The 26,094-nt window shown below is 64.7% G+C and overlaps 5 protein-coding genes across 6 annotated transcripts; 1 reads left to right on the top strand and 4 right to left on the bottom strand.

The window, feature by feature from the left end:
* Positions 1-5: 5 nt before the first annotated feature.
* On the bottom strand, positions 6-1,442 carry EXOSC5 (exosome component 5; the record flags this gene model as incomplete). Its single annotated transcript, XM_068668326.1, has 5 exons — positions 1,266-1,442; positions 1,067-1,180; positions 349-470; positions 93-233; positions 6-17 (listed from the first exon to the last, which is right to left on the bottom strand). Coding segments are annotated over exons 1-5 (498 nt in total), but the record flags the coding sequence as incomplete, so codon positions are not given.
* A 313-nt stretch (positions 1,443-1,755) lies between these two features.
* On the top strand, positions 1,756-6,018 carry BCKDHA (branched chain keto acid dehydrogenase E1 subunit alpha). Its single transcript, XM_068668322.1, is given in 11 exon segments — positions 1,756-1,914; positions 3,069-3,248; positions 4,335-4,421; positions 4,502-4,610; positions 4,691-4,758; positions 4,760-4,853; positions 4,964-5,015; positions 5,017-5,168; positions 5,265-5,406; positions 5,481-5,652; positions 5,723-6,018. Coding segments are annotated over 11 exon segments (1,314 nt in total). The 5' UTR covers positions 1,756-1,830; the 3' UTR covers positions 5,897-6,018.
* A 630-nt stretch (positions 6,019-6,648) lies between these two features.
* On the bottom strand, positions 6,649-9,351 carry DMAC2 (distal membrane arm assembly component 2). Of its 2 annotated transcripts, XM_068668324.1 has the most exons (6): positions 9,227-9,351; positions 8,110-8,279; positions 7,421-7,501; positions 7,212-7,339; positions 6,969-7,131; positions 6,649-6,881 (listed from the first exon to the last, which is right to left on the bottom strand). In XM_068668324.1, the coding sequence occupies exons 1-6, from the start codon at positions 9,242-9,244 to the stop codon at positions 6,734-6,736; spliced, it is 708 nt and encodes a 235-aa protein (XP_068524425.1). In that variant the 5' UTR covers positions 9,245-9,351; the 3' UTR covers positions 6,649-6,733. The 2 variants fall into 2 exon arrangements, with proteins under 2 accessions (XP_068524425.1, XP_068524426.1); XM_068668325.1 differs by lacking the exon at positions 7,421-7,501.
* A 598-nt stretch (positions 9,352-9,949) lies between these two features.
* PRSS16 (serine protease 16) lies at positions 9,950-20,118 on the bottom strand. Its single transcript, XM_068668320.1, has 11 exons — positions 19,833-20,118; positions 16,838-16,980; positions 16,640-16,739; positions 15,814-15,943; positions 14,821-14,944; positions 14,666-14,743; positions 14,108-14,159; positions 12,720-13,042; positions 11,599-11,731; positions 11,347-11,526; positions 9,950-10,304 (listed from the first exon to the last, which is right to left on the bottom strand). The coding sequence occupies exons 1-11, from the start codon at positions 20,116-20,118 to the stop codon at positions 10,114-10,116; spliced, it is 1,740 nt and encodes a 579-aa protein (XP_068524421.1). The 3' UTR covers positions 9,950-10,113.
* Positions 20,119-20,659: 541 nt separating this feature from the next.
* On the bottom strand, positions 20,660-24,324 carry LOC137848823 (homeobox protein otx5-like). Its single transcript, XM_068668321.1, has 3 exons — positions 24,139-24,324; positions 23,389-23,540; positions 20,660-22,598 (listed from the first exon to the last, which is right to left on the bottom strand). The coding sequence occupies exons 1-3, from the start codon at positions 24,233-24,235 to the stop codon at positions 21,975-21,977; spliced, it is 873 nt and encodes a 290-aa protein (XP_068524422.1). The 5' UTR covers positions 24,236-24,324; the 3' UTR covers positions 20,660-21,974.
* Between the last annotated feature and the right edge of the window lie 1,770 nt (positions 24,325-26,094).

Below are 26,094 nucleotides of genomic sequence, written 5' to 3'. Positions count from 1 at the left end.
AGGACGGCGCGAGCCTCCTGGGGAGAGAGGGGGGGGTCAGCGGGGTTGGGGTGGGGGTCCCGGGGCTCAGGGGGGGCCCCCCCGGGGCTCACCTGCTCCTGCCGGGTTGTGGGGTCGAGGACGATGGCGCCCTGGGCGTCGAGGGCGCAGGTGACACCGCAGAAGAGGGCCGAGAGGGGCAGCCCCGCATCCAGCAGCCCCATGCAGGCGGCGTTCAGGCAGCAGGAGAGGAGCTGGGGTGGGGGGGGGGGTTGTCAAGGAACAGGGGGAGAGGAAAAACCAACAGAAACACCCCAAAAAACTCAGCCCCACCCCCCCCCCCCATCACCACCTGATCCCAAAGGATACGGAGCCGGCGTCGCTGAGCACCTGCAGCACGAGGGTGATGGCGGTGCGGGGGTGCAGGGCCCCCAGGACCACGGCCTCGCACGTCTGCCGGAGGAGCTGCTCCCGGCTGCGCTCACCGACGCCTGCGGGAGGGATGGGGGGGGGTTAAATGGGCCCCCTGATCACCCCCAGACCCCTCTGAGCACCCCAGACCCCTCTGAGCACCCCCAGACCCCTCTGAGCACCCCCAGAGCCCCCAAAGCCCTTCTCAGGGCTCCCCCCATTGCCCCCCCTGCCCCTTGGGAGCCCCCTGAGCACCCCCAGACCCCTCCGAGCACCCCCGGAGCCCTCTGAGCACCACTAGAGCCCCCTAAACCCCCATAGCCCCCCCTCAGGGCTCCCCCCGTAACCCCCCCGTTCCTCAGGAGCCCTCTAAGCACCCCCAGACCCCCCCCTCGCCGCCTCCCCACCCCTCAGGAGCCCTCTGAGCACCCCAAGACCCCTCCGAGCACCCCCAGACCCCCCCCCCCCTCGCCCCCTCCCCGCCCTTCAGGAGCCCTCTGAGCACCCCAAGACCCCTCCGAGCACCCCCAGACCCCCCCCTCGCCGCCTCCCCACCCCTCAGGAGCCCTCTGAGCACCCCAAGACCCCTCCGAGCACCCCCCAGACCCCCCCTCGCCCCCCTCCCCGCCCCTCAGAGCCCGGCCCCGACCCCCCCCCCCCCCAAGGCGGCCCCCACCTGGCAGCCCCACCTTGGGGCGCAGCAGCACCTCCAGCGTCGCCCTCTCGGGGCTCTCCTTTGAGCCCCGCACCTCCGCGGGGCCGTACAGCCCGGCCAGCACCGAGGTGTCACCTGCGGGAAGGGGGGCACAGAGGGGACGGCACTGCCACCGGGCCCCGAAAAAACCCCGGGAACCCCCCCCCGGAGCCCCACGGACCCTGCACGAAGGCGGCGGAGCCGTCGGGCCGCGAGAGCAGGCCCTGCTCGCAGGAGAACGGCCGCAGGCAGCAGCCGGCCGCCGCCATGGCTGCGCCGCCGGGCTCCATGGCGACGCTTCCGCTTCCGGTTCTGGTTCCGCTTCCGGTTCCTCCCCCCGGGGACACGCCCCCTCGGAGGGTGGCCACGCCCCCTGCGTGGCCACGCCCCCATCAGTGCCCTCGCCCGGCGTCGGTAGGAGGCCACGCCCCCTCCGCGGGTGGCCACGCCCCCTCCATAGCTCCGAGTGGTGGCCACGCCCCCCTCAGAGGGTGGCCACGCCCCTCGTCGGGTGACCACGCCCCCTCAATAGATGAGCACTGCCCCCGACTGCTGGCCCCGCCCTCTACCTGGATGGCCACGCCCCTCAGCGGGTGACCACGCCCCCTCGTATAGCCAGCAGCCATGGCCCCGCCTCTATGTCTGTAGCCACGCCCCCTCCGCGGTGGCCCCGCCCCCTCGTTGCCTGACCACGCCCCCTCGGTGCCTGACCACGCCCCCTCGTCCAGGCCCCGCCCACCCCCAAGATGGCGGCGGCGCTGCGGGCGCTGCGGGCGCGGCTCCTGCGGGCGGCCCCGGGAGCGGGCCCCGGGCGAGGCCTCGGCACCGCCGTGAGTGGGGGGGGGGCGGGGGTGGGAGGGGGCCCCAAATCCTGTCCCCGGGTCCCCCCGGCCCCATACATTGTCCCCCTGTCCCCCTGTCCCCATCTGTTGTCCCCCTGTCCCCAGACGTTGTCCCCGTGTCCCCATATGGTGTCCCAACCCCGCGTCCCTGTGTCCCCAAACTCCAGCGTCCCCATCCCTGTGTCCCCACGGCCCTATATCTGTCCCCAAATCCCCCTCACGGCCCTAAATCCGTCCCTACAGCCCCAGATCTGTCCCCAGGGCCCTATATCTGTCCCCATGGCCCCATTATCTGTCCCCATGGCCCCATATGTGCCCCCATGGCCCCATATCTGTCCCCACGGCCCCATATCTGCCCCCAAATCCCACCCCACGACCCTATATCCGTCCCCAAATCCCACCCCACGGCCCTATATCCATCCCCACATCCCAACCTGCAGGCCCTATATTCGGCCCCACAGCCCATATGTGCCCCCACGGCCCCATATGTGCCCCCATGGCCCCATATCTGTCCCCACGGCCCCATATCCGTCCCCACAGCCCCATATCTGTCCCCACGGCCCCATATCCATCCCCATGGCCCCATATCTGTCCCCACAGCCTCACATCTGCCCCCAAATCCCACCCCACGACCCTATATCTGTCCCCAAATCCCACCCCATGGCCCTATATCCATCCCCACATCCCAACCTGCAGCCCTATATTTGGCCCCACAGCCCCATATGTGCCCCCATGGCCCCATATCCATCCCCACGGCCCCATATCTGTCCCCACAGCCCGTATCTGTCCCCACATCACACCCACGACCCTATATCTGTCCCCAAATCCCACCCTACGGCCCTATATCCATCCCCACAGCCCCATATGTGCCCCTATGGCCCCATATCTGTCCCCATGGCCCCATATCTGTCCCCACAGCCCCATAACTGTCCCCATATCCACCCCCACAACCCTATATCTTCCCCCCCGGCCCCACACCCCCTTGGCCCCATAACCCCCCGCCCTCCCCGACCATTGGCCACGCAGGGGGGTGTGACGGGGCGGGAGGCACCGGGGCCCTTTCGGGGGGGGGGATTTCGGGGTTTTGGGACACGCTTTTGGGACAATGGGGTGACACGGGGGGGGGTCCCGGCACCCCGCAGCGGGGTCCGCGGGGGCAGCAGGAGTTCCCGAGCCCCGAGGAGAAGCCGCAGTTCCCCGGGGCCTCGGCCGAATTCGCCGAGCGCCTGGAGTTCATCCAGCCCAACGTCATTTCGGGCATCCCCGTCTACCGCGTGATGGATCGCCAGGGCCACATCCTCAACCCCCACGAGGACCCCCAGGTGAGCCCCCCAACCCCGACCCCAAAAAGGTTCTCCTGGACTCGTAGAGGGGCAGCCCAAAAGGGTGATGGGGGTTGGGGGGGGGCGCTGAGGGGGTGGGGAGTCTGGAATATTTGGGGAAGCCTAAATGTTTGGGGAAGCCTAAATGTTTGGGGAAACCCTAAATATTTGGGGAATCCTAAGTATTTGGGGAACCCTAAATGTTTGGGAAACCCTAAATGTTTGGGGAATCCTAATGTTTGGGAAACCCTAAATGTTTGGGGAATCCTAAATGTTTGGGAAACCCTAAATGTTTGGGAAACCCTAAATATATGGGCACCCTAAATATGTGGGGGACCCTAAATGTTTGGGAAACCCTAATGTTTGAGGAATCCTAAATGTTTGGGAAACCCTAAATATATAGGGCACCCTAAATAATATGTGGGGAACCCTAATGTGTGGGGGCACCCCAAAAACAGGGGTATCCCAAATATATATAGGGGCACCCTAAATGTGTGGGGGCACCCTAAATATTTGGGGCACCCCAAACACATGGGGACGGTGCCGGGGGACCCTAAATACATGGGGTACCCCAAATACATAGGGGCACCCTAAATGTGTGGGGGCACCCCAAATATATAGGGGTACCCCAAATATATGGGGGCACCCCAAATCTGCAACATTTGCATATAGGACACCCCAAACGTGCAATGTTTGTGTGCGTGACCCAAAAAATGCAATGTTCAGGCACACAGCACCCCAAAAAAGCCATGTTTGGGTACAGGACACCCCAAACATGCCATGTTTGTGTGTGTGACCCCAAACATGCAAAGTTTGGGCACAGAGCACCCAAAGATGCCATGTTTGTGTATAGGACACCCCAAAAACGCCACACCCAGGCACACAGCACCCCAAAAATGCCACGTTTGGGTATAGGACACCCCAAAAATGCAGGATGTGACCCCAAATACACAACGTCTGGGCACACAGCACCCCAAATAAGCAGGATGTGACCCCAACCACCCGTGCCCACGCCCCCAGCACCCCCAAAATGCCACCTCATCCTTGCGACACCCCAAAAATGCCCCCCCTGGGTCCCCCCCCCAGCTGCCCAAGGAGCTGGTGCTGAAGCTCTACAAGACCATGACGCTGCTCAACACCATGGACCGCATCCTCTACGAGTCCCAGCGGCAGGTAGGGGGGGCAAAAAGGGGTGCTGGGGAGGGGGGAGACCCCAAAAGGACCCCCCCACCCCATATTTTGCCCCCCCCCAGGGGCGAATCTCCTTCTACATGACCAACTACGGCGAGGAGGGGACGCACGTGGGCAGCGCGGCCGCGTTGGATGACACCGACCTGGTTTTCGGGCAGTACCGGGAGGCCGGTGAGCCCCAAAACAGGCAAAAGGGGGGGGTCCTTTTTGGGGTTAACCCCCCCTAAATCACTCCGTGCCCCCCCAAAAAGGCGTGCTGATGTACCGGGGCTACCCCTTGGACCTCTTCATGGCGCAGTGCTACGGCAACAGCAGCGACCCCGGGGAAGGGCCGCCAGATGCCCGTGCACTACGGCTGCCGCGAGCGCCACTTCGTCACCATCTCCTCCCCCCTGGCCACCCAAATTCCACAAGGTGACCCCCCCAAACCCCCCCACGCACCCCCTAATTCCCTCCTCGGACCCCTTTTAACCCACCCCTTTTCCCCCCTCTCACCCCCTTTTTTCCCCCCCTCTCCCCTGCAGCCGTGGGGGCCGCCTACGCCATCAAGCGCGCCGACGCCAACCGGGCGGTCATCCTATTTTGGGGAGGGGGCGGCCAGCGAGGGGGACGCCCACGCCGGCTTCAATTTCGCCGCCACCCTCGAGTGCCCCATCGTCTTCTTCTGCCGCAACAACGGCTACGCCATCTCCACCCCCACCTCCGAGCAGTACCGCGGCGACGGCATCGGTAAGACCGAGGGATGAAGATGAGTCGCAGGGGGGGCGAAGAAAATGGGGAGGGGGATTTGGGGGTGCCGTGCCCACCCCCTGCCCGTCCCCGCAGCCGCTCGGGGTCCCGGTTACGGGCTGCTGTCGATCCGGGTGGATGGCAACGACGTTTTTGCCGTCTACAACGCCACCAAGGAGGCGCGGCGGCGCGCCGTGGCGGAGAACCAGCCCTTCCTCATCGAGGCCATGACCTACCGGTGAGCCGCGGCGAATAAAACCAACAAAATCACCCCCAAAACGACCTTTTTTAATATTTTTTTTTTTTTTGAAGCATCGGGCACCACAGCACCAGCGACGACAGCTCGGCGTACCGCTCGGTGGACGAGGTGAATTACTGGGACAAGCAGGACCACCCCATCTCCCGCCTGCGCCACCACATGCTGAACCGCGGCTGGTGGGACGACGAGCAGGAAAAAGCCTGGAGGAAAAGCTCCCGGAGAAAGGTGAGAGCAGAGACACCGGGGGGGGGACACGGAGAAGCCCCCCCGGGTTGATTTGAAGCCCCTCGTGCAGGTGATGGAGGCGTTTGAGCAGGCAGAGCGCAAGCCCAAGCCCAGCCCGCAGCAGCACCTCTTCTCCGACGTGTACCGCGAGATGCCCCCCCACCTGAAAAAGCAGAGGGCGGCCCTGGAGCGGCACCTGCAGCACTACGGGGAGCACTACCCCCTGGAGCACTTTGAGAAGTGACCCCCCCCCGCGGGGACACGGCTTTAGGACCCCCCCACGGCACCCCCAGAACCCCCAGATTGAGCTCGGGGCGCTGGGGGGGTTCGGTGGGGGAATAAACGGGGCCGCGCGCCCGGCCTGGCTGCTCGGCGCGTGGTGGAGGAAGGGTTTGGGGGGGTGTAACCTCCCGGGGGGGGGAAAAAAAACTTTGGAGGTGGTAAAAACCTCCCCGGGGGGGGAATAAACCCCTTGGAGGGGACAATAACCCCTTTGGAAGGGGCAATAACCTCCCTGGGGGGGGAATAAACACTTTGGAAGGGGCAAGAACCTTCCTGGGGGGGGAAAATAATGAAATAATCCCCTTAGAGGGGCCAAAAAACTCCCCGGGGGGGCAATAACCTTCACTGGGGGGTTCTTAAACCCCTTCAGTGGCTTAGCCCCCTTTCGGGGTGGATTTCACCCCTTTTTGGGGAGGCTTGACCTCCCTGGGGGGCAAAAACCCCCTTGGGGGGTGGAATAACCTCCCGGGGGAGGGAAATAACCTCCCTGGGGGGGGGCTTAACCCCCTGTGGGGGCGATTTAACCCCCTTTTGGGGGGATTTCCCCCTCCTGGAGAGGAACTGGGGGCAATTAACTCCTCTTGGAGGGCAATTAAACACCCCGGGGGCAGAAATCACCCCCTGGGGGGGGCAGAAATCAACCCCTGGGGGGGGGCAAATTCACCCCCCACCCTACCTGGAGGGACGGGAGCAGCAGCAAACCCCAAACCCTCGGCCGGGGCAGCGCCCGCGGTGCTTTTAGTACCCCCGAGGGTCCGCAGGCAGCCCCCCAGCATCACTGGGGGGGGGGTCCACGTGCTCAGGGGGGGCTCCCCTCGCTCGGGGGGGGGCCCCCATCCATCTCCATCCCCAGCACCTGGCAGCGGGGCAGCATCTCCTCCAGCAGGATGCGAACCAGCCCCGGGCTGGGCACGGCCACGCCGCTCACGTCCAAACGCCGCAGATTCCTTTTTGGGGGGGAAAAGACACAAAAAGTGGGTGCCACGCTTCACGGGGGGGGCTAATCTTTTTTGGGGGGGGGTCAGGGGACTCACTGGAGGTGGTGCAGCGTGGCCAGGCCCCTCTCGGTGACACGGGGACAGCGTGCCACCGCCAGCTCCAGCAAGGAGCCCTGGAAGACGTGCAGCCGCCCCAGCACCCAGTCATCCACGTGGGGACACCCGCTGAGGTCCAGGTGCTGCAGCTCCCTCAATTGCACTGCGGGGGGGGGCCAAAAATTATCCCGGGGGGGTCCCCGAGGTGCTGGGGGGGTTGTAAATTAAAGGGGGGGGGCTCACCGAGGTTGTCCAAGCCGTCGTAGGTGAGCTGGGAGCCGCTGAGGTCCACGGCCACCACGGGGACGTCGCGGAGCTGCAGCAGCTCCGGGCGCCAGCGGCCGCGCACCCAAAGGTCCCGGTCCTTAAATCTTTGCGGGGGGGGCACCGTCAGGGGGCGAGGGGGGGCACGGAGATAAAAAAAAGGGGGGGGGAAATAAAGGGGGGCTCACCTGACCCCCCCGCCGCACGATAAGGTGAAGGCGGCGGCCGCCAGGTTGTCCCCGTAGCGCTCCCGGGTCAGCCCGTAGTACCTGGGGGGGGGGGCACCGGGGGGGTTTTTTGGGGGGCTGGGGGGGTAGCGCAAAGGGGGGGGCACCCCCACACAGCCCCTCTGGTCACAGCTCATTGCGGGGGGGGGATTAGGCCTCTTTGTTTGCGCCCCCCCTGATTATGAGGGGGTGAAGTGGGGACCCCCAACTTGTCCCATCTGCACCCCGTAAAATGGGGGGGGCACAAATCAAAACTTTTATTGCCCCCCCCAAATTACAGGGGCAGATTCCAGCCCTCTAACCTCACCCCATAAAACTGGGGGGGCACAAATCAACCCTTTTATCCCCCCCCCCCATATTATAGTGACAGATTCCACCCCTCTACCCCCACCCCATAAATCGGGGGGGCCCAAACCAGCCCCATAAAATGGGGGGGGCCACAAATCAACCCCATAAAACAGGGGGGGGCACAACCCAACCCTTCCCCCCCCCCCAAAAAAAAAAGCACAGAGGGACTCCCTTTCCCCCCCCCTTACCCATCTGGGAGCCCCATTTCCACCCCTTCCTCCCCCAAATTCCCCCCCCAGCCCCTCCTCACCCCCCATTGCCCCCCCCCACCCCCTTATTGCCCCCCCCCGGCCCCCACTCACGCGTTTTTCCTCCTCAGCCGCCGGCTCCGCAGCCGCTGGGCCCAGGCGGCCGCCGCCTCCCCCCCCCAGCACCACTGCCCCAGGCTCTGCAGCGCCCCCCAGGCAGAGGCGCCCCGGCACAACGAGGGGGGGGGCACCGGCACCCGGCCCCCCCCCCGGCCCCCCAAAACCTGCGGGAGAGAGCGGCGGCGTCAGCAGCCCCGGCCACAAAGCCCTGCCCCCCCGCTGAGCCCCCCCCCCCCAGCCCCCAAATCTCCCTCTTTTACCCCCAATTCCCCCTCCTTGTCCCCCCCAACCCCCAAATCCCCCATTTCACCCCTATTTCCCCCTCCTTGTCCCCCCCAAACCCCCCATATTTTACCCCATTCCCCCCCTCTTGCCCCCCCCAGCCCCAAACCCCCCATTTTAACCCATTTTCCCCCATTCCTGTCCCCCCCAGCCCCCAAACCCCGCATTTCCCCCACCCATGTCCCCCCCCCAGCCCCCAAACCCCCCATTTTACCCCACTCCTGTCCCCCCCCAGTGCCCCCCAGTCCCCAAACCCCCCATTTTACCCCCCATTTCTCCCCCCATCCCCTCCCTGTCCCCATTTTTGGCCCCCCCCCATCCCCAACCCCCTTCTGCCCCCCCAAATCCCCTCATAACGTCCCCCCCCGGCCCCAAACCCCCCCAGTTCCCTCCCCCAGCCCCATCCTTTCCCCCCACCCCCCCCAAATCCCCCCCAAACCTCCCCAAATGCCCCCAAACCCCCCCAATTCCCTCCCCCAGCCCCATCCCTGTCCCCCAACCCCCCCAAATCCCCCCCAAACCTCCCCAAACGCCACCCAAACCCCCCCCAAACCTCCCCAAACGCCCCCCAAACCCCCCCCAATTCCCCTCACACCGCCCCCAGCCCCCCCCCATTTCCCCCTCACCCCCCCCCCAGGCCAGGCCCCGCTTTAGGCCCCTGCAGCCCCCCCCCCTTTTTTTCCGCCCTCCCCCGCCCGTTTGAAGAAGAGGCAGCCCCCAGCCACGCGGGGGAGGCGCGTCTCGTTTTAATTAAGCACGAATTCATTAATTAATTAAGCACAAATTAACCGCCCCCCCCCCTCCCCCCCCAGCTCCGGGCAGCACCCACCGCCCTCAGCGCCGCCATCTTGTCCGCGGCGGGGGCACCGCGCACTGCGCATGCGCCGCCTGGCCCCGCCCACGCGCCCTCATGGCCACGCCCACACGCCCTTGACCACGCCCACACCCCCGTTAGACACGCCCACCAGGCAGAGCTACACGTGCGCGAAGCCACGCCCCTATGAGTGAGGCCACGCCCCCTCCTCGCTAGGCCACGCCCCCTGGAGGGATCTCCCCCGGGGGAGGGGGAGGGAGTTGAGGGGGGGGGGAGTTTGGGGGGGTCAGAGGGGCAATTGGGGGGGGATTGGGGGGGGATGGGGGGGGATGGGGGACACCCAGGGCTCCCTTGGGGGTGCAGGGGGGGCCCCCCCCCTCCATGTGGGGGTCCTGGGGAGGTTGGAGGAGGTTTTGGGGGGGGGTCCTGGGGGGTCTGGGGGGGTCTGGAGGGGTCTGGGGGGGTCCTGGGGGATGTGGGGGGGGCTGAAGAGGGCTGGGGAGGGGTCCTGGGGGGTGTGGGGGGGGCTGGGGGAGCCTGGGGGTGCATCCTGGGGGATGTGGGGGGGTCTGGGGGGGGTCCTGGGGGATATTGGGGGGTCTGGGAGGGTCTGGGGGGGTCCTGGGGGATGTGGGGGGGGGTTGTGGGGGGGTCCAGGACCCCCATTTTGGGGAACTGGGGGCCGTGAGGGTGTGGGGGAGCACACAGCAAGGGGGTGGGCACACACTGGGGGGGGGACACACAACATGGGGGGTCTAGGGAGGAGGGGGGGGGCGGGACCCCTGGGTCCCGTTCCCCCCCTGGGCCCCCCCCAGCCCATTGCGGGGCTCCGGGGGGGTCAACCAGGCCGCCAGGTGGGCTGCGATGCGCTGCAATGGGAACACGGGGGGGGGGCGTCAGTACTAGCCCCCCCCATGTGTCCTGTGCCCCCTCCCGTGTCCCCCCCCATCCCCGCTCACCTGGCGGGCAGCCGTCAGTGCTGGGGGGTCCCCAGGCCGGGGGGGGGCCATGTCAGCACAGTGCGAGGCCCCCGCGATCAGCACCCCCCGCCGGCCCCCCCCAGCGCTCAGCACGTGCCAGGGGTCCAGGGCGCCTGCAGGGGGGAGTCAATAAGGGGGGGGCACCCGGACAGGGCCACCGTGCACTGTGCAAGGCCATTGTGCAACGTGCAAGGCCACCGTGCACACTGCTGCCATGCACCGTGCACCGTGCAAGGTCACCGTGCTCCTGTGCAGCATGGTGTGCTGCCGTGCACCATGCACTATGCGTGTGCAAGGCCACCGTGCCACCATGCAAGGTGCAAGGCCATGCACTGTGCTGCATCGTGCAGTGATGTGCTACGCCGTGCTGTGCAATGCCGTGCTGCATTGTGCTGCACCGTGCAATGCCATGCAATGCCGTGCTGCACCGTGCCATGCCATGCCGCGCTTTGCAATGCCATGCAGTGCTGTGCTGCACCATGCAGTGCCATGCAGTGTTGTGCTGCACTGTGCAATGCCATGCTGCACTTTGCAATGTCGTGCAATGTTCTGCAGCACCGTGTCATGCTGCACCGTGCAATGCCATGCTCCGCTGTGCCATGTCATGCAATGTCGTGCTGCACCAGGCCATGCCATGCTGCACTGTGCCATGCCATGCTGCACCGTGCAATGCCATGCAATTTTGTTTTGCACTGTGCAATGTTGTACTGCGCCGTGCAATGCCATGCAATGTACCACACCGTGCAATGCTAAGGTGTGCCATGCAATGTTGTGCTGCACCATGCAATGCCATGCTGCTCCATGCAGTGCCATGCTGCACCATGCCATGCAACACTGTGCTGCGCTGTGCAATGCCATACAATGCCATGCTGCACAGTGCAATGCCATTCTGCACTTTGCAATGCCATGCAATGTTGTGCTGCGCCATGCCATGCCGTGTTGCACCGTGCCATGTCATTCTGCACTGTGCAATGCCATGCAATGTTGTACCGCACTGTGCAATGCCGTGCTGCACCATGCAATGCTGTGCTGCTCCGTGCAATGCCGTGCTGCACTGTGCCATGCCCTGTTGCACCGTGCAATGCCATGCAATGCCGTGCAATGCCGTGCAATGCCGTGCAATGCCGTGCCGTGCCGTGCCGTGCCGTGCCGCACCATTGACGAAGAGGAGCCGCGGGGCCTGGATGCGTGCAGCCCCGTAGAAGCCGTTGGTGTTGGCAGCAGCCTCCCGCACCCGCGCCGGGGCGATGCCGAAGGCAGCAGAGCAGAGGCTGAGCTGCGCCCGCAGCGTCTGGAAGCGGGAGAAGGGGCAGGCGGCGTCCTCACAGCTGGGGTCTGGGGGGGCCGGGGGTCACTGGGGGGGTCCAGGAGCCCCCAGCCCCCCTCCCCAGCCCCCCCCGTGCTCACAGAAGCCGAACTCGGTGCAGGTTTGGAAGAGCCAGGCCCGGCTGCCGCCCGCGCTCCCCGGGCCCCACAGCTCCCGCAGCAGCGCCCGGCGGGAACTGGGGGTGCACGGCTGCCCCCCCCGGCGCAGGAAGGCCTGGGGGGGGTTAGGGTACCCCGATGGCACCGTGCTGAGCCGGGCAGCGGGGTGCAATGGGGTGCAGGGGGGTGCAAGGGATGCAGGGGGTGCACAGGGTGCAGTGGGGTACATGGGGTGCAAGGGGGTCCAGTGGGGTGCAATGGGGTGCAGGGGGGTGTAAGGGGGTGCACGGGGTGCAGGGGGGTGCAATGGGGCCCAAGGGGGTGCAATGGGGTGCAATGGGATGGGGTGCAATTGGGTGCAAGGGGATGCAATGGGGTACAGTGGGGTGTAAGGGGGTATAATGGGGTGCAAGGGAACCAGTGGGGTGCAGGGGGGCACAGTGGGGTGTAAAGGGGTGTCAGGGGGCTTAACGGGGTGCAATGGGGTGTAATAGGAGGGGGTGCAATTGGGTGCAAGGGGGCCCAAGGGGGTGCAGTGGGGTGCAATGGGATGGGGTACAATTGGGTGCAAGGGGATGCAATGGGGTGTAACGGGGTTTAAGGGGGTACAGGGGGTTGTAAGGGAGCATAAGGGGGTGCAAGGGAAACAGCGGGGTGCAGGGGGGCACAGTGGGGTGTAAGGGGGTGTCAGGGGGCTTAACGGGGTGCAATGGGGTGTAATAGGAGGGGGTGCAAGGGGGCCCAAGGGGGTGCAGTGGGGTGCAATGGGATGGGGTGCAACTGGGTGCAAGGGGATGCAATGGGGTATAACGGGGTTTAAGGGGGTACAGTGGGGTGTAAGGGAGCATAAGGGGGTGCAAGGGAAACAACGGGGTGCAGGGGGGCACAGTGGGATGCAAGGGGGTGTCAGGGGGCTTAAGGGGGTGCAGTGGGGTGCAATGGGGTGCAATGGGATAAAATGGGATGGGGTGCAACTGGGTGCAAGGGGGTGCAAGGGGGTGCAAGGGGGTGCAAGGGGGCACAGTGGGGTGAAGCAGCCCACGAGGGGTGCACCCGAAAGCACTGGGAAGGCGCCACGGGGTCCAGGGGGATATAGGGGATACGGGGGGGTGGGGGTCCTGCCCCCCCACCTTGACCACGGCCCCCAGCCTGCGGTAGGGCGAGCCGCGGCGCCCGTCGGTCATGGCGCGGCACAGGGCGGCCACCGAGGCGGGGGGCAGGAGCCCGTTGTACTGCACCGTGCCCCCCACCACGTCGGCCACGTTCTCGGCCAGCAGCGCGCGGTCGCCGGGCTCCCGGGGGGGGTGGCAGCAGGACATGGCCCCCGTCACCTCCGCCAGCCGCCGGCCCCGAAGCCGCGCGTCCAGAGCCCCAAAAGCAGCGCTCACCGCCGCCAGGCACTGCGGGGGCACGGGGAGGGGGGGTGCTGTCCCCAAGTCATGACCCCCTAATTTTGTCCCCAAATCCTGTCCCCAAGCCCTGTCCCCAAGTCCTGTCCCCAAGCCCTGACCCCTAATCTTGACCCCAAACCCTGTCCCCAAACCCTGTCCCCAAGTCCTGTCCCCAAGTCCTGACCCCAAGTCCTGACCCCTAACCATGTCCCTAACCCTATCCCCAAGCCCTGACACCTAATCTTGACCCCTAACCCTGTCCCCAAGTCCTGTCCCCAAGCCCTTGTCCCCCAACCCTGTCCCTAATCCTGTCCCCAAGTCCTGTCCCCAAACCCTGACCCCTAATCTTGTCCCCAAATCCTGTCCCCTAACCCTATCCCCTAACCATGTCCCCAAGCCCTGTCCCCAAGACCTGTCCCCTAATCTTGTCCCAAAACCCTGTCCCCAAACCCTGACCCCCTAATCTTGTCCCCAAATCCTGTCCCCAAGCTCTGTCCCCTAACCATGACCCCAAGCCCTGTCACCAAGCCCTGTCCCCAGCCCTTGACCCCTAACCCTGTCCCCAAACCCTGTCCCCAAGCCTTGTCCCCAAACCCTCACCCCCTAATTTTGTCCCCAAACCCTGTCCCAAAGCCCTGTCCCCAAGCCCTGACCCCAAGTCCTGACCCCTAATCTTGACCCCAAACCCTGTCCCCAAACCCTGTCCCCAAGCCCTGACCCCAAGTCCTGACCCCTAATCTTGTCCCCAAATCCTGGCCCCTAACCCTATCCCCTAACCATGTCCCCAAGCCCTGTCCCCAAGACGTGTCCCCTAATCTTGTCCCCAAACCCTGTCCCCAAACCCTGACCCCCTAATCTTGTCCCCTAATCCTGTCCCCAAGTCCTGTCCCCAAGCCCTGACCCCTAATCTTGTCCCCTAACCCTGTCCCCAGCCCTTGACCCCTAACCCTGTCCCCAGTCCCTGTCCCCTAACCCTGTCCCTAAACCCTGACCCCAACCCTTGTCCCCTAACCCCATCTCCAGCCCCTGTACCCCGCCCTTGTCCCCAAACCCTGTCCCTAAACCCCGTCCCCTAACCCTGACCCCAGCCCCTCCAGGACCCACCTCTGGGGACCCCCCCACTTCAGGGCTGGAGAGGGCGACAGAGACCACCTGCAGGTGGGCAACAAAGGGTTAATGGGGTCAGGATTGGGGGGTTTGGGGTCAGGATTGGGGGTTTGGGGGTCAGAACACATTGTAGGGTTGAAATTTGGGGCGGGATTTGGGGTCAGATTTGGGGGCTTGGAGTCAGGATTTGGGTCTTTGAGGTCAGATTTTGGGGTTTAGGGTCAGGATTTGGGGTTTGGGGGTGAGATTTCAGGGCCTGGGGTCAGAATTGGGGTTTTTGGGGACAGATTTGGGTCTTTGGGGTCAGAATTTGAGTCTTTGGGGTCAGAATTTGGTGTCTTTGGTGTCAGATTTTAGGGTTTGGGGTTAGGATTTGGAGTCTTTGAGGTCAGATTTGGGGACTTGGGGTCAGGATTGGGGTCTTTGGGGTCAGATTTTAGGGTTTGGGGTTAGGATTTGGAGTCTTTGAGGTCAGATTTGGGGACTTGGGGTCAGGATTGGGGTCTTTGGGGTCAGATTTGAGTCTTTGGGGTCAGGATTTGGGGTCTCACACGATTGTATCCCGCGAAGTCAACCTGAGCCCGGACGGGTGCGGACGAGGCCACGGCCGCCGACACCAAGTGGGGAAACTGAGGCAGGGGAAAGCGTTGGGGGGGGGGGGGACACGGGGTGACCCGACCCCCCCGGCAGGGTGGGGGGCACCCACCTTGAGGCGCGCCCAGGCGGCGAGGGCGCCCGCGTAGGACCCCCCAAACGCCACCCAGGTGTGGTTGGGGCTCAGCCCCCAGGCGCGGGTGACGTGGAGGTGGAAGGAGGCCAGGTCGGCCAGGCTGGGGGGGGGACAGAGGGGACAGAGGGGGGGCAGAAAGGGGACAGAGAGGGGACAATGAGGGGACAATGAGGGGACACCCAGGGGACACGCAGGGGACACCCAGGGCACAGTGAGGGGACACCCAAGGGACTTGAAGGGGACACCAAGATGACACCCAGGGGACATGAATGGGACACCAGGGGACACCCAGGGGACACCCAGGGCACAGTGAGGGGACACCCAAGGGACACCCAGGGGACACCCAGGGGGCACCCAAGGGACACCCAGGGGACACCCAGGGGACATGAATGGGACACCCAGGGGTCACCCAGGGGACAGTGAGGGGACACCCAGGGGACATGAATGGGACACCCAGAGGACACCCAAGGGTCACCCAGGGGACACCAAGATGACACCCAGGGGACATGAATGGGACACCCAGGGCACAGTGAGGGGACACCCAGGGGACACCCAGGGGACACATAGGGGACATGAAGGGGTCACCCAGGGGACACTCAGGGGACACCCAGGGCACAGTGAGGGGACACCCAAGGGACACCCAGGGGACACCAAGATGACACCCAGGGGACATGAATGGGACACCCAGGGCACAGTGAGGGGACACCCAGGGGACACCCAGGGGACACATAGGGGACATGAAGGGGTCACCCAGGGGACACTCAGGGGACACCCAGGGCACAGTGAGGGGACACCCAAGGGACACCCAGGGGACACCAAGATGACACCCAGGGGACATGAATGGGACACCCAGGGCACAGTGAGGGGACACCCAGGGGTCACCCAGGGGACACCCAGGGACACCCAGGGACACCCAGGGGACACCCAGATGACACCCAGGGGACACGGCCCCAGCAGCCCCCCGCTCACGCCTGCTGGCTGGAGAGGAAGCGCAGCTCGGCCCCCCCCGGCCCCCCCGGCCCCCGGCTGTCCCCGTAGAAGCGGTGCTCCAGGGCCAGCAGCAGGGCCCCGTGCTGCCGGGCCAGCTCCACCACGTGGCCTGGGGACAGGGACGGGGACAGGGACAGGGACAGGGACAGGGACAGGGACAGGGACATCCTCGTCCCCATCCCAATCCCACCCCCAAATCCCTTCCCATTCCATCTCCATACCCCCCAAATCCAATCCATTCCCCACCCCAATCCCACCCTAAATCCTTTCCCAAATCCCATCCCATCCCACCCCATCCCAATCCCATCCCCATCCCAAATCCCATCCAGATCTCCATCCCCATCTCCATCCCAAATCCCATCCTAAATCCCATCCCCACCCCAATCCCAATCCCAATCCCATCCCCATCCCCATCCCAAATCCCAATCCCAAATCCCATCCCATCCCACCCCATCCCAATCCCATCCCAATCCCAAATCCCATCCCCACCCTAATCCCAATCCCCATCCCAAATCCCATCCTATCCCCATCCTCATCCCCATCTCCATCCCAATTCCCATCCCAAATCCCATCCCCATCCAATCCCAATCCCATCCCAATCCCCATCCAATCCCACCCCAATCCCAATCCCATCCCAAATCCCACCCCCACCCCAATCCAATCCCCACCCCAATCCCATCCCCATCCCAATCCCAAATCCCACCCCAATCCCATCTCCTCCCCATCCCACCCCCACCCCAATCCCAATCCCAATCCCAACCCCATCCCCAATCCCATCCCATTTCATCCCAGTCCCACCCCTTACCCCCCCGCAGCACCCGGGGGCTCAGGGCGCTCTCCCCCCCCACCACGAGGAACACGGGGCCAGCCGGGCGATCCCAAAACTCCTCATTGATCCAAAACCTCTGCGGGACATCGGGGGGGGACGTGTCCGAGGGGGGGGGGCACACGCGTGTGCACCCCATGCCCCCCCCCCAACCCCCCCCCATCCCCATGTCCCTACCTGGGTGAGGACGCGGCCCTCCAGGGGGTCGAAGTGGTCGAGGGGCTGCTGCAGGGACCCCCCCACGGGGGTCCCCCCCCCGACCCCCCCTGGCCCCCACAGCGCCCGCAGCGCCTGCGCCCGCAGCAGCTCCCGGTTGTGTCCTGGGGGAGAGGGGGCGGCGAGGGTCACCCCCCCCCCCAGGGGTCCCCAAGACCCTCATTGGGGTCCCTACAAGCTCCTGGGGGGGGGTCTCAACACCCCCCTGGGGTCCCCAACACCCCCCCAGGGGTCCCCAAGACCCTCATTGGGGTCCCTACAAGCTCCTGGGGGGGGTCTCAACACCCCCCTGGGGTCTCCAACACCCCCCCAGGGGTCCCCAAGACCCTCATTGGGGTCCCTACAAGCTCCTGGGGGGGTCTCAACACCCCCCTGGGGTCCCCAACACCCCCCTGGGGTCCCCAAGACCTTAACTGGGGTCCCCACAAGCCCTAACTGGGGCCCCCAGAGCCCTAACTGGGCCAGACTGGGGTCCCCCAACCCCCTTTGGGGTCCCATGGTGCAAATAGGGCCCCCCAAACCCCGGACCCCCGACTCACCCCCCTGCGTCCGGGCCACCAGCAGCAGCCAGGGCATGGCGAGCCAGGGGGACAGCATACTGGGAGGCACTGGGAGGCACTGGGAGGGACTGGGCTCCGTTCCCTGCTTTTATGGGCTCCACAGGGGGGGGGGCGACGCGGGGACATTTTCGGTTTCCCTTGACTGGGGGGGGCAGGATGGGGGCTGGGGTGTGGGGATAGGGAGCAATGGGTGGTGCACACGCGTGTGCAAGGGGCTGTGCAACCTTGTAGGTGTGTGCGAGGGGCTGTGCATGCTTGTGCAAGTGTGCAAAGGGCTGTGCACCCCTCTGTGTGTGTGCAAGGGGCTGTGCAACCTTGCATGTGCGTGCAAGGGGCTGTGCATGCTTGTGCACGTGTGCAAAGGGCTGTGCATGCCTGTGCATGTGTGCAAGGGGCTTTGCACACCTATGCATGTGTGCAAGGGGCTGTGCAACCTTGCATGTGTGTGCAAAGGGCTGTGCATGCTTGTGCACGTGTGCAAGGGGCTGTGCACGCCTGTGCACGTGTGCAAAGGGCTGTGCACCCCTGTGCATGTGTGCAAGGGGCTGTGTGACCTAGAATGTGTGTGCAAAGGGCTGTGCATGCCTTTGCATGTGTGCAAGGGGCTGTGCAACGTTGCACGTGCATGCAAGGGGCTGTGCACCCTGTGCACGTGTGCAAGGGGCTGTGCAACCTTGCATGTGCGTGCAAGAGGCTGTGCATGCGTGCAAGGGGTTGTGCACCCCTGTGTGTGTGTGCAAGGGGCTGTGCAATCTTGCACGAGTGCAATCAGCTGTGCACCCCCGTGCATGTGTGCAATGGGCTCTGCACCCCTGTGCACGTGTGCAAGGGGCTGTGTGACCTTGCATGTGCGTGCAACAGCCTGTGCACCCTGTGCACGTGTGCAATGCACTGTGCAACCTTGCACGCGCGTGCAACGAGCAGTACACCCCCAGACGTGCGTGCAATGGGCTGTGCCCCCCGTGCACGCGTGCAAGGCGCCCTGCACAAGCCTGCAACCCCCTTGCACGCCCCCCCCATGCCTTGCACACTCATCCACGCGTCCCCCCCGCCGCGTCCCCACGCCGCGTGGCGTCGGTGCCGGCCGGGACGTGCCCGTCCCCGTGTCCCCGTGTCCCCATCCCCGGGGGGGGGGGCGGGGGGTCGTGCACCCCCCCACCCCACAGCCCCCCCCCCCCCTTTCCTTATCCCCCTCATTAGGGCCGTTAAACCGGGCTTAACCCTCTTCCCTGCCCCCCCCCCCGCGGCTAAACCCGGATTAGGCTCCATCTGCCCGGCTGGCGCCCGGAGAGGTCCTGGGTTAACCCTGGGGGGGGGCCAGGAATCGTGCCCCCCCCCCCCCACTTCACACCCCCCCCTGGGACCCCCAGCCCGCACCCCTCATTGCATCAGGGGGGGCCTGAAGCACTGAGCCCCCCCCCCAATTCTGTGCATGGCCCCCCTGAGCGTGGGGAGCCCCCCCCCAAATGCACAGACCGCAAAGTGCACAGCCCCCCCCCCCAAAAAAATATAAAATGGGACCCCAAAATGCAAAGGCCCTCAAAGTGCAAAGCCCCCCAGGGTGCAAGGACCCCCCCCCAAGTGCAAAAAGCCCCCCAAAATGCAAAGCCCCCTCAAATTCAAAGACCCCCAGGGTGCAAAGAGCCCCCCCCAAGTGCAAGGAGCCCCCCCAGGGTGCAAGGAGCCCCCCCAGGGTGCAAAGAACCCCCCCAGAATGCAAGAAGCCCCCCAAAATGCAAAGAGCCCCCCCCCGAGTGCAAAAAGCCCCCCAAAATGCAAAGCCCCCCCAAATTCAAAGCCCCCCAGGGTGCAAGGAACCCCCCCCCAAGGCACAAGGAGCCCCCCCAGGGCTCAAGGACCCCCCCCCAACCCAAGGGCACCCCCCCGGCCCCCCCCGCCCCCCCGCAGCCCGGGCTCAGCGCCCGGCGGATTTACGGAGCCATTTCGGGGCGGATTTAGGGGTTAAAGGGCAAAGCAGTTTTTTTTCCCTTCCCCCCCCCCCCCTTTTTTTTTTCCCATCCCAGGCCTGCACGTGGCCGTTAATTACCGCTCCCTAATTAGCGCCGGGGCACCCCAGGCCCCAAATCCCCCTAATTTGCCCCCAAAATGAGCCCCCCCCCCAGTTGCTAAAGGGATGGGGAACCTGCAGCCCCCCCCCCCATTGCACCACCCCCATTAATGAGCCCCCCCTCGTTAATGAGCAAGAGGTGGGGGGGGGAGCACCCCCTCCTTTTTTCTTTTTTTTTCCATTTTTCCATTTTTTTTTAATTACGATTTCGTTTCATGAAGCCTTTCCTCTCCTCCTCAGCTCTGCGCAGCCCCCCCGGCGGCTGTGGGGGGGGGGGGGGGGGGGCAGCTACGGGGGGGGGAAATGGGGAGAAATGAGGGTGGGGGGCGGCCGCCCGGAGGGTGGGGGGCACAGCGGGGGATGGGGGCATCCAGGGGTGGCTGGGGGGGCTCAGCGCCGTGCCGGGCAGCTGGGGCACAGCGGGGGGGCTCCGAGTTGTAAGGGTACTCCAGGTTGTAAGGGTACTCCAGGTTGTAAGGGTACTCCGGGTTGTAAGGACATCCTGTGCTACGAGGATGCTCCGTGTCGTAAGGATGCTCCTTGTTGTAAGGGTGTTCCATGCTGCAAGGATGCTCTGAGTTGCAAGGATACTCCGTGTTGTAAGGATGCTCCATGTTGTAAGGATGCTCTGAGTTGTAAGGGTGCTCCGTGCTACGAGGATTCTCTGAGTTGCAAAAGTGCTCTGAGTTTCAGGGGTGCTCCTTGCTGCAAGGATGCTCCTTGTTGTAAGGATGCTCTGAGTTGTAAAGATGCTCCGTATTGCAAGGATGCTCCATGCTACGAGGATTCTCCGAGTTGCAAAGGTGCTCTGAGTTTCAGGGATACTCCTTGCTACAAGGATGCTCCTTGTTGCAAGGATGCTTGCATGCTGCAGGGATACTCCATGTTGCAAGGATGCTCCCTGTTGCAAGGATGCTCCTTGTTGTAAGGATGCTCCATGTTGCAAGGTTTTTCCATACTCCTAGGATGCTCCGAGTTGCAAGGAGGCTCTGAGTTCCAAGTGGGCTCTGAGCTGCAAAGATGCTCCGAGTTGCAGCGATGCTCCTTGTTGCAAGATTTGCTCCATGCTGCAGGGACAGCCCATACATACTATGAGGATGCTCCGAGTTGTAAGGATGCTCTGTGTTGCGAGGTTGTCCCATGCTGCAAGGATCCTCTGTGCCACGGGGACGCTCTTGGCCTTCGGGGTGCTCGGTGCCATGGGGACACCCAAAACCCAGGGGACACCCAAAACCCGGGGGACACCCAAAGTTTGGGGGACACCCAAAATTTGGGGGATGCTCTTGGCCATGGGGATGGTCCATAAAGGGATTTTTTGGGCAGGATTTCTCCGTGCCATGGGGTCTCTCCATGCCATGGGGTCACCCATGGCCACAGGGGCACCCAAAAACCAGGGGACACCCAAAAACCAGGGGACACCCAAAAACTGGGGGACACCCAAAAACCAGGGGACACCCAAAAGCCAGGGGACACCCAAAGCCCGGGTGACACCCAAAATCCAGGGGACACCCAAAAGCTGGGGGACACCCAAAGGCTGGGGGACACCCAAAATCCAGGGGACACCCAAAAGCTGGGGGACACCCAAAGCCCAGGGACACCCAAAATCCAGGGGACACCCAAAAGCCGGGGGACACCCAAAAGCCAGGAGACACCCAAAAACCAGGGGACACCCAAAAACCGGGGGACACCCAAAAACTGGGGGACACCCAAAAGCCAGGGGACACCCAAAGCCCAGGGGACACCCAAAAGCCAGGAGACACCCAAAAGCCAGGGGACACCCAAAATTTGGGGGATGCTCTTGGCCATGGGGATGGTCCATAATGGGATTTTTTGGGCAGGATTTCTCTGTGCCATGGGGACATCCTTGGCCACGGGGGCACCCAAAAACCAGAGGACACCCAAAGGCTGGAGGACACCCAAAAACTGGGGGACACCCAAAAACAAGGGGACACCCAAAAGCCAGGAGACACCCAAAAGCCAGGGGACACCCAAAATCCAGGGGACACCCAAAAACCGGGGGACACCCAAAAACTGGGGGACACCCAAAAACCAGGGGACACCCAAAGTCTGGGGGACACCCAAAAACCAGGGGACACCCAAAAGCCAGGGGACACCCAAAAGCCAGGGGACACCCAAAATTTGGGGGATGCTCTTGGCCATGGGGATGGTCCATAATGGGATTTTTTGGGCAGGATTTCTCCGTGCCATGGGGACATCCTTGGCCACGGGGGCACCCAAAAACCAGAGGACACCCAAAGGCTGGAGGACACCCAAAAACTGGGGGACACCCAAAAACAAGGGGGCACCCAAAATCCAGGGGACACCCAAAAACCAGGAGACACCCAAAAACCAGGGCACCCCCCGGTGCCACGTCACCGCTCCATCCCCAGGGCTCTCCCCGTGCCGCACCCGTGCCCGGGGGCACCCTGGGGACCCCCTGGCGCAGCGGCGGCGGGGCCGGGCCCCCCCCTCACAAAACCTGGAATTTCCAGGAGCTTTGCTCCTTGTAGTCCAGGCAATCGGCGGCGGCGAAATTGAGCTTCCAGGAGCCCGCCTGGTCCTTGTAGTCCAGGCAATCCACGCTGCCAAAACCCAGCCCGGCGCTGCCAAAACCCTGCCCGGCCAAACCGGCGGGCGAGGGGGCGAGGTGGTGGGCGCCCATGGAGGGGGTCCCCAAAGGGCTCAGAGCCCCGCCGGGAGCCCCCAGCTGCGGGTGCATGGGGGAGAGGTAGGAGCCGCAGTCCAGCCCCCCAAAATAGGAGCCGGGGTAGCTTTGCCCGTAGCCCCCCACTTGTTGGCCGTAGGAGCCGGGGAACGGCGCCGAGCGCGGCAACCCCGGCGCGGCCGCGGTGGCCAAGGGGTCCGGCACGGGCGAGATGGACGCCGGGCTCCAGATGGAGACGGTGGCGCCGGCGGCGGAGCTGGGGGTGCCGGAGGGGACGGAGGGTGGGGGGCTGTAGGGTCCGGCCCCCCCGGCGTCGGGGGGCGCCTCGCGGGGGGGCGAGCTCTTCTTTTTGGCCGGCCGAGCCTTGGCCACGCCGCTGCTCTGCTGCTGCTGCTGCCGGCACTTGGCGCGGCGGTTCTTGAACCACACCTGGGGGGGTTTTTTGGGGGGGGGAATGGGGTGAGGGTGGTGGGCACGGGGGTGTGACTCGCACGCCCCTTCCACCCCCCCGCTTGTGTGCATGGGTTGGTGTGCACGGCCTTGCACGGGTGCTGGGGGGCAGGGGGAGCGGCGGTGGTCGCGCTGCATGGGGTGGGTGCAGGGACCCTCCTTGTGCACACGTGGGTGTGCAAGACCCCTCTGTGCACATGTGGGTGCAAGCAGGACCCCTCCTTGTGCACACCCAGGAGTGTGCAGCACCCCTGTGTCCTTGTGCACACGTGGGTGCATGAAGGACCCCTCCTTGTGCACACCCAGGAGCGTGCAGCACCCCTCCCTCCTTGTGCACACGTGGGTGCATGAAGGACCCCTCCTTGTGCACACCCAGGCGCATGCAGGACCCCTCTTTTTGCACACCCAGGAGCATGCAGAACCCCTCTTTTTGCACACACGGGTGCATGCAGGGTCTCTGTGCACCCACAGGAGCGTGCAGGACCCCTCTTTTTGCACACGTGGGTGCGTGCACAATCCCTCCTTGTGCACACGTGAGTGTGTGCATCACCCCTCCCTCCTTGTGCACACGTGGGTGCAAGCAGGACCCCTCTTTGCACACACCCAGGTCCATGCAGGACCCCTCCTCGTGCAAATGCATCTGCAAGCAGGACCCCTCCTCGTGCACACGTGTGTGCAAGCAGAACCCTTCCTCGTGCACACAAACGAGCGTGCAGGACCCCTTTTTTTGCACACCCAGGGGCGTGTGAGCCCCCCCCCCGGGGCTCACCTGCACGCGGGACTCGGGGAGGTTGATTTTCAGGGCCACCTCCTCGCGCATGAAGATGTCGGGGTAGCGCGTCTTGGCGAAGAGCGCCTCCAGGATGTCCAGCTGCGCCCGCGTGAAGGTCGTGCGCTCCCGGCGCTGCTTCCGCGGCGTGGCTGCAAATTGGGGGGGGGGGGTCAGGGACACGCTGGGGAGCCCCCCCACGTCACCCCCAAGCTGCTGCACAACCCCAGACCCTTCCCACCCAAGGGGAACCACAGGGGCAGGGAGGGGACCCCTCCGTGCAAGCCCCTCTGTGCAAGCACCCCGTGAAAAACTGCATGCAACCCCCCCCCCCCGTGCAACTGCCTTGTGCAAAGCTCCTTGTGCAAAGCTGTGCAACCTCCCGTGCAACCCCTCTGTGCAACACCCTGCGTGCAGCCTCCTTGCACAACCCCCTCCATGCAACCCCCCTGTGCAAATCCGTGTGCAACCCCCTGTGCAATGCCCCTCTGGAACCCCTCTGTGCAAAACTCTTCCTGCAACCCCCCCTTGTGCAACCCATCTGTGCAAAACCCTGCATGCAACCCCCCTGTGCAACCCCCTTGTGCAAAACCCTGAATGCACCCTCCCCATGCAACCCCCCGGTGCAAAACCCTGTGTGCAACCCCCCCGTGCAACTCCTCTGTGCAAAAACCCTTTGTGCAACCCCTTCATGCAACCCCCCATGCAAAACCCTTTGTGCAACCCCCCCCCCAGGAAGCCCCCCCTCACCAGGGTAGCCCACGGCAGTGTGCAGCAGGTCCATGCCCGGCCCGGCCAGGGTGAGCCCGTTGACGGCGTAGTGGGGCTGCTTGATGTAGGACATCATGCTCCGGGGGCTCCGGGGGCTCCGGGGGCTCCGGGGGCTCCGGGGGGGCTCCCTTGCACCGAGCCCGGGCGCTGCCGAGGCGAGCTGGGGCCAGCTGCCGGGGGGGGGGACATGGGGTCACGCATGGCACGGGGCAGGGTTGCAGGGCACGAGATTGCAGGGCACGGGGCAGGGTTGCATGGTGCAGAATTGCAGGGTGCAAGGCAGCGCTGCATGGTGCAGGATTGCACGGTGCATGGTGGCATGGAGCAAGGGAGCACGGCACAAGGTTGCACGGCACGGTGCAGAATTGCACGGTGCAACATGGCATGGGGCAAGGTAGTGTGGCACAGGGCAGGATTGCAGGGCATGGGGCAGGATTGCATGGCAGGGTGCAGAATTGCACGGTGCAGCACGGTGCAAGGTAGCACGGCACGATGCAGGGTTGCACGGCAGGGTGCAGAATTGCAGGGTGCAAGGTAGAACAGCACGGGGCAGGATTGCACGGCACGGGGTCAGAATTGCATGGTGCAAAATGGCACGGTGCAAGGTAGCATGGCACAAGATTGCATGGCACAGTGCAGAATTGCAGGGTGCAGCACGGCATGGGGCAAGGTAGCACGGCACAGGGCAGGATTGCATGGCACAAGGTTGCATGGCAGGGTGCAGAATTGCATGGTGCAAGGTAGCACGGCACGATGCAGGGTTGCATGGCAGGGTGCAGAATTGCAGGGTGCAAGGTAGCACAGCACGATGCAGGATTGCACAGCACAAAATTGCACGGCACGGTGCAAAATTGCACGGTGCATCACGGCACGGTGCAGGGCTGCATTGCACGGTGCAGGGTTGCATGGTGCAGGGTTGCACGGTGCAGCACTGCAAGGTGCAGCAGGGTTGCACGGCACCAAGCAGCACCCGGTGCTGCAGCAGGGGGACAGGGACCCTCGGGGGGGGGGACAGGGATTTTTTTTTGGGGGGGGGACAGGGACCTTCTCCCAGGGACAGCAGGGCCACACCACCTGCCCTTGCACCACTGCCCCCACCCCAAATTGCCCCCCACCGCGATGTGCCCCCCTCCCCAAGCTGCCCCCACCCCAAGGCACCCCAACCCCAAAGTCCTCCCCACCCTAAGGTCCCCCCCACCCCAAATTACCCCCACCCCAAGGTCCCCCCCACCCCATTACCCCCACCCTAAGGTTCCCCCCCGCCCCAAATTGCCCCCCCACCCCAAATTGCCCCCTCCCAAGGTCCCCCCCCACCCCAAGGTCCCCCCCACCCCATTACCCCCACCCCAAATTGCCCCCACCCCAAGTCCCCCCTGCCCCAAATTGCCCCTACCCCAGGTCCACCCCCACCCCAAAATTGCCCCCCCAACCCCAAACTGCCCCCACCCAAGTCCCCCCCCACCCCAAATTGCCCCCCCCAACCCCAAATTGCCCCCCCACCCCGAGGTGCCCCCCACCCACCTGCAGCGGGGGCCCTGCTGGCGGCGGGGAAGGCGTCCCCGCGCCGGGGGGAGCCTTAAATAGGGCCGACACCGCCCCCCCCCCCAACCCCCCCCCCCACCCCGCCACTAATCCCCGGGGGGGTGACATTGCCCCCCCCCCCCCCCAGCTAATCCCCCGCTGCCGGCAATTAACGCGGGGGGGGGCACCCTGCACGCCCCCCCCCCCCCCCATAGGGTGGGGGTTTTGGGGTGCGCTCAGGGGTTAATTAGTGCTGGTTAATTAATTATTTTGGGGGGGGGGCTTTTATTGGGGGGGGGGGTTATAAGGAGCCCCCCCCCCCTAATTACACCCTGCTGCCCGCTCGTTAGGGCTAACGAAGGGGCTGGCGGTTTTGGGGTCAATCCTGCGGGATTTGGGAAAGGGGCCCGGGGG

This window comes from Anas acuta, unplaced genomic scaffold, assembly GCF_963932015.1.
Source record: "Anas acuta unplaced genomic scaffold, bAnaAcu1.1 SCAFFOLD_381, whole genome shotgun sequence".
NCBI classification, from domain to species: Eukaryota; Metazoa; Chordata; class Aves; order Anseriformes; family Anatidae; genus Anas; species Anas acuta.
Note: the sequence above shows the minus strand (reverse complement) of the source record. Positions and strands in the feature narration are given on the sequence as shown.

Excerpts from the sequence above, each read along its gene's own strand:
- DMAC2 (XM_068668324.1), bottom strand. Across the intron at positions 7,502-8,109 it reads CGGCTGAGGAGGAAAAACGC|GTACTACGGGCTGACCCGGG; the intron begins GTGAGTGGGGGC and ends CCCCCCCCCCAG. Across the intron at positions 7,340-7,420 it reads TCGTGCGGCGGGGGGGTCAG|ATTTAAGGACCGGGACCTTT; the intron begins GTGAGCCCCCCT and ends CCCCCCGCAAAG.
- PRSS16 (XM_068668320.1), bottom strand. The coding sequence starts at position 20,118 with ATGGAGCATCCTTACAACACGGAGTATCCTTGCAACTCAGAGCATCCT. Across the intron at positions 16,981-19,832 it reads CCCCCACCCTCCGGGCGGCC|GACACAACCGGGAGCTGCTG; the intron begins GCCCCCCACCCT and ends CCTCTCCCCCAG. Across the intron at positions 11,527-11,598 it reads CTGCACCGAGTTCGGCTTCT|ACCCCAGCTGTGAGGACGCC; the intron begins GTGAGCACGGGG and ends CGGCCCCCCCAG.
- LOC137848823 (XM_068668321.1), bottom strand. The coding sequence starts at position 24,235 with ATGATGTCCTACATCAAGCAGCCCCACTACGCCGTCAACGGGCTCACC. Across the intron at positions 23,541-24,138 it reads CACTGCCGTGGGCTACCCTG|CCACGCCGCGGAAGCAGCGC; the intron begins GTGAGGGGGGGC and ends CCCAATTTGCAG. Across the intron at positions 22,599-23,388 it reads TCCCCGAGTCCCGCGTGCAG|GTGTGGTTCAAGAACCGCCG; the intron begins GTGAGCCCCGGG and ends AAACCCCCCCAG.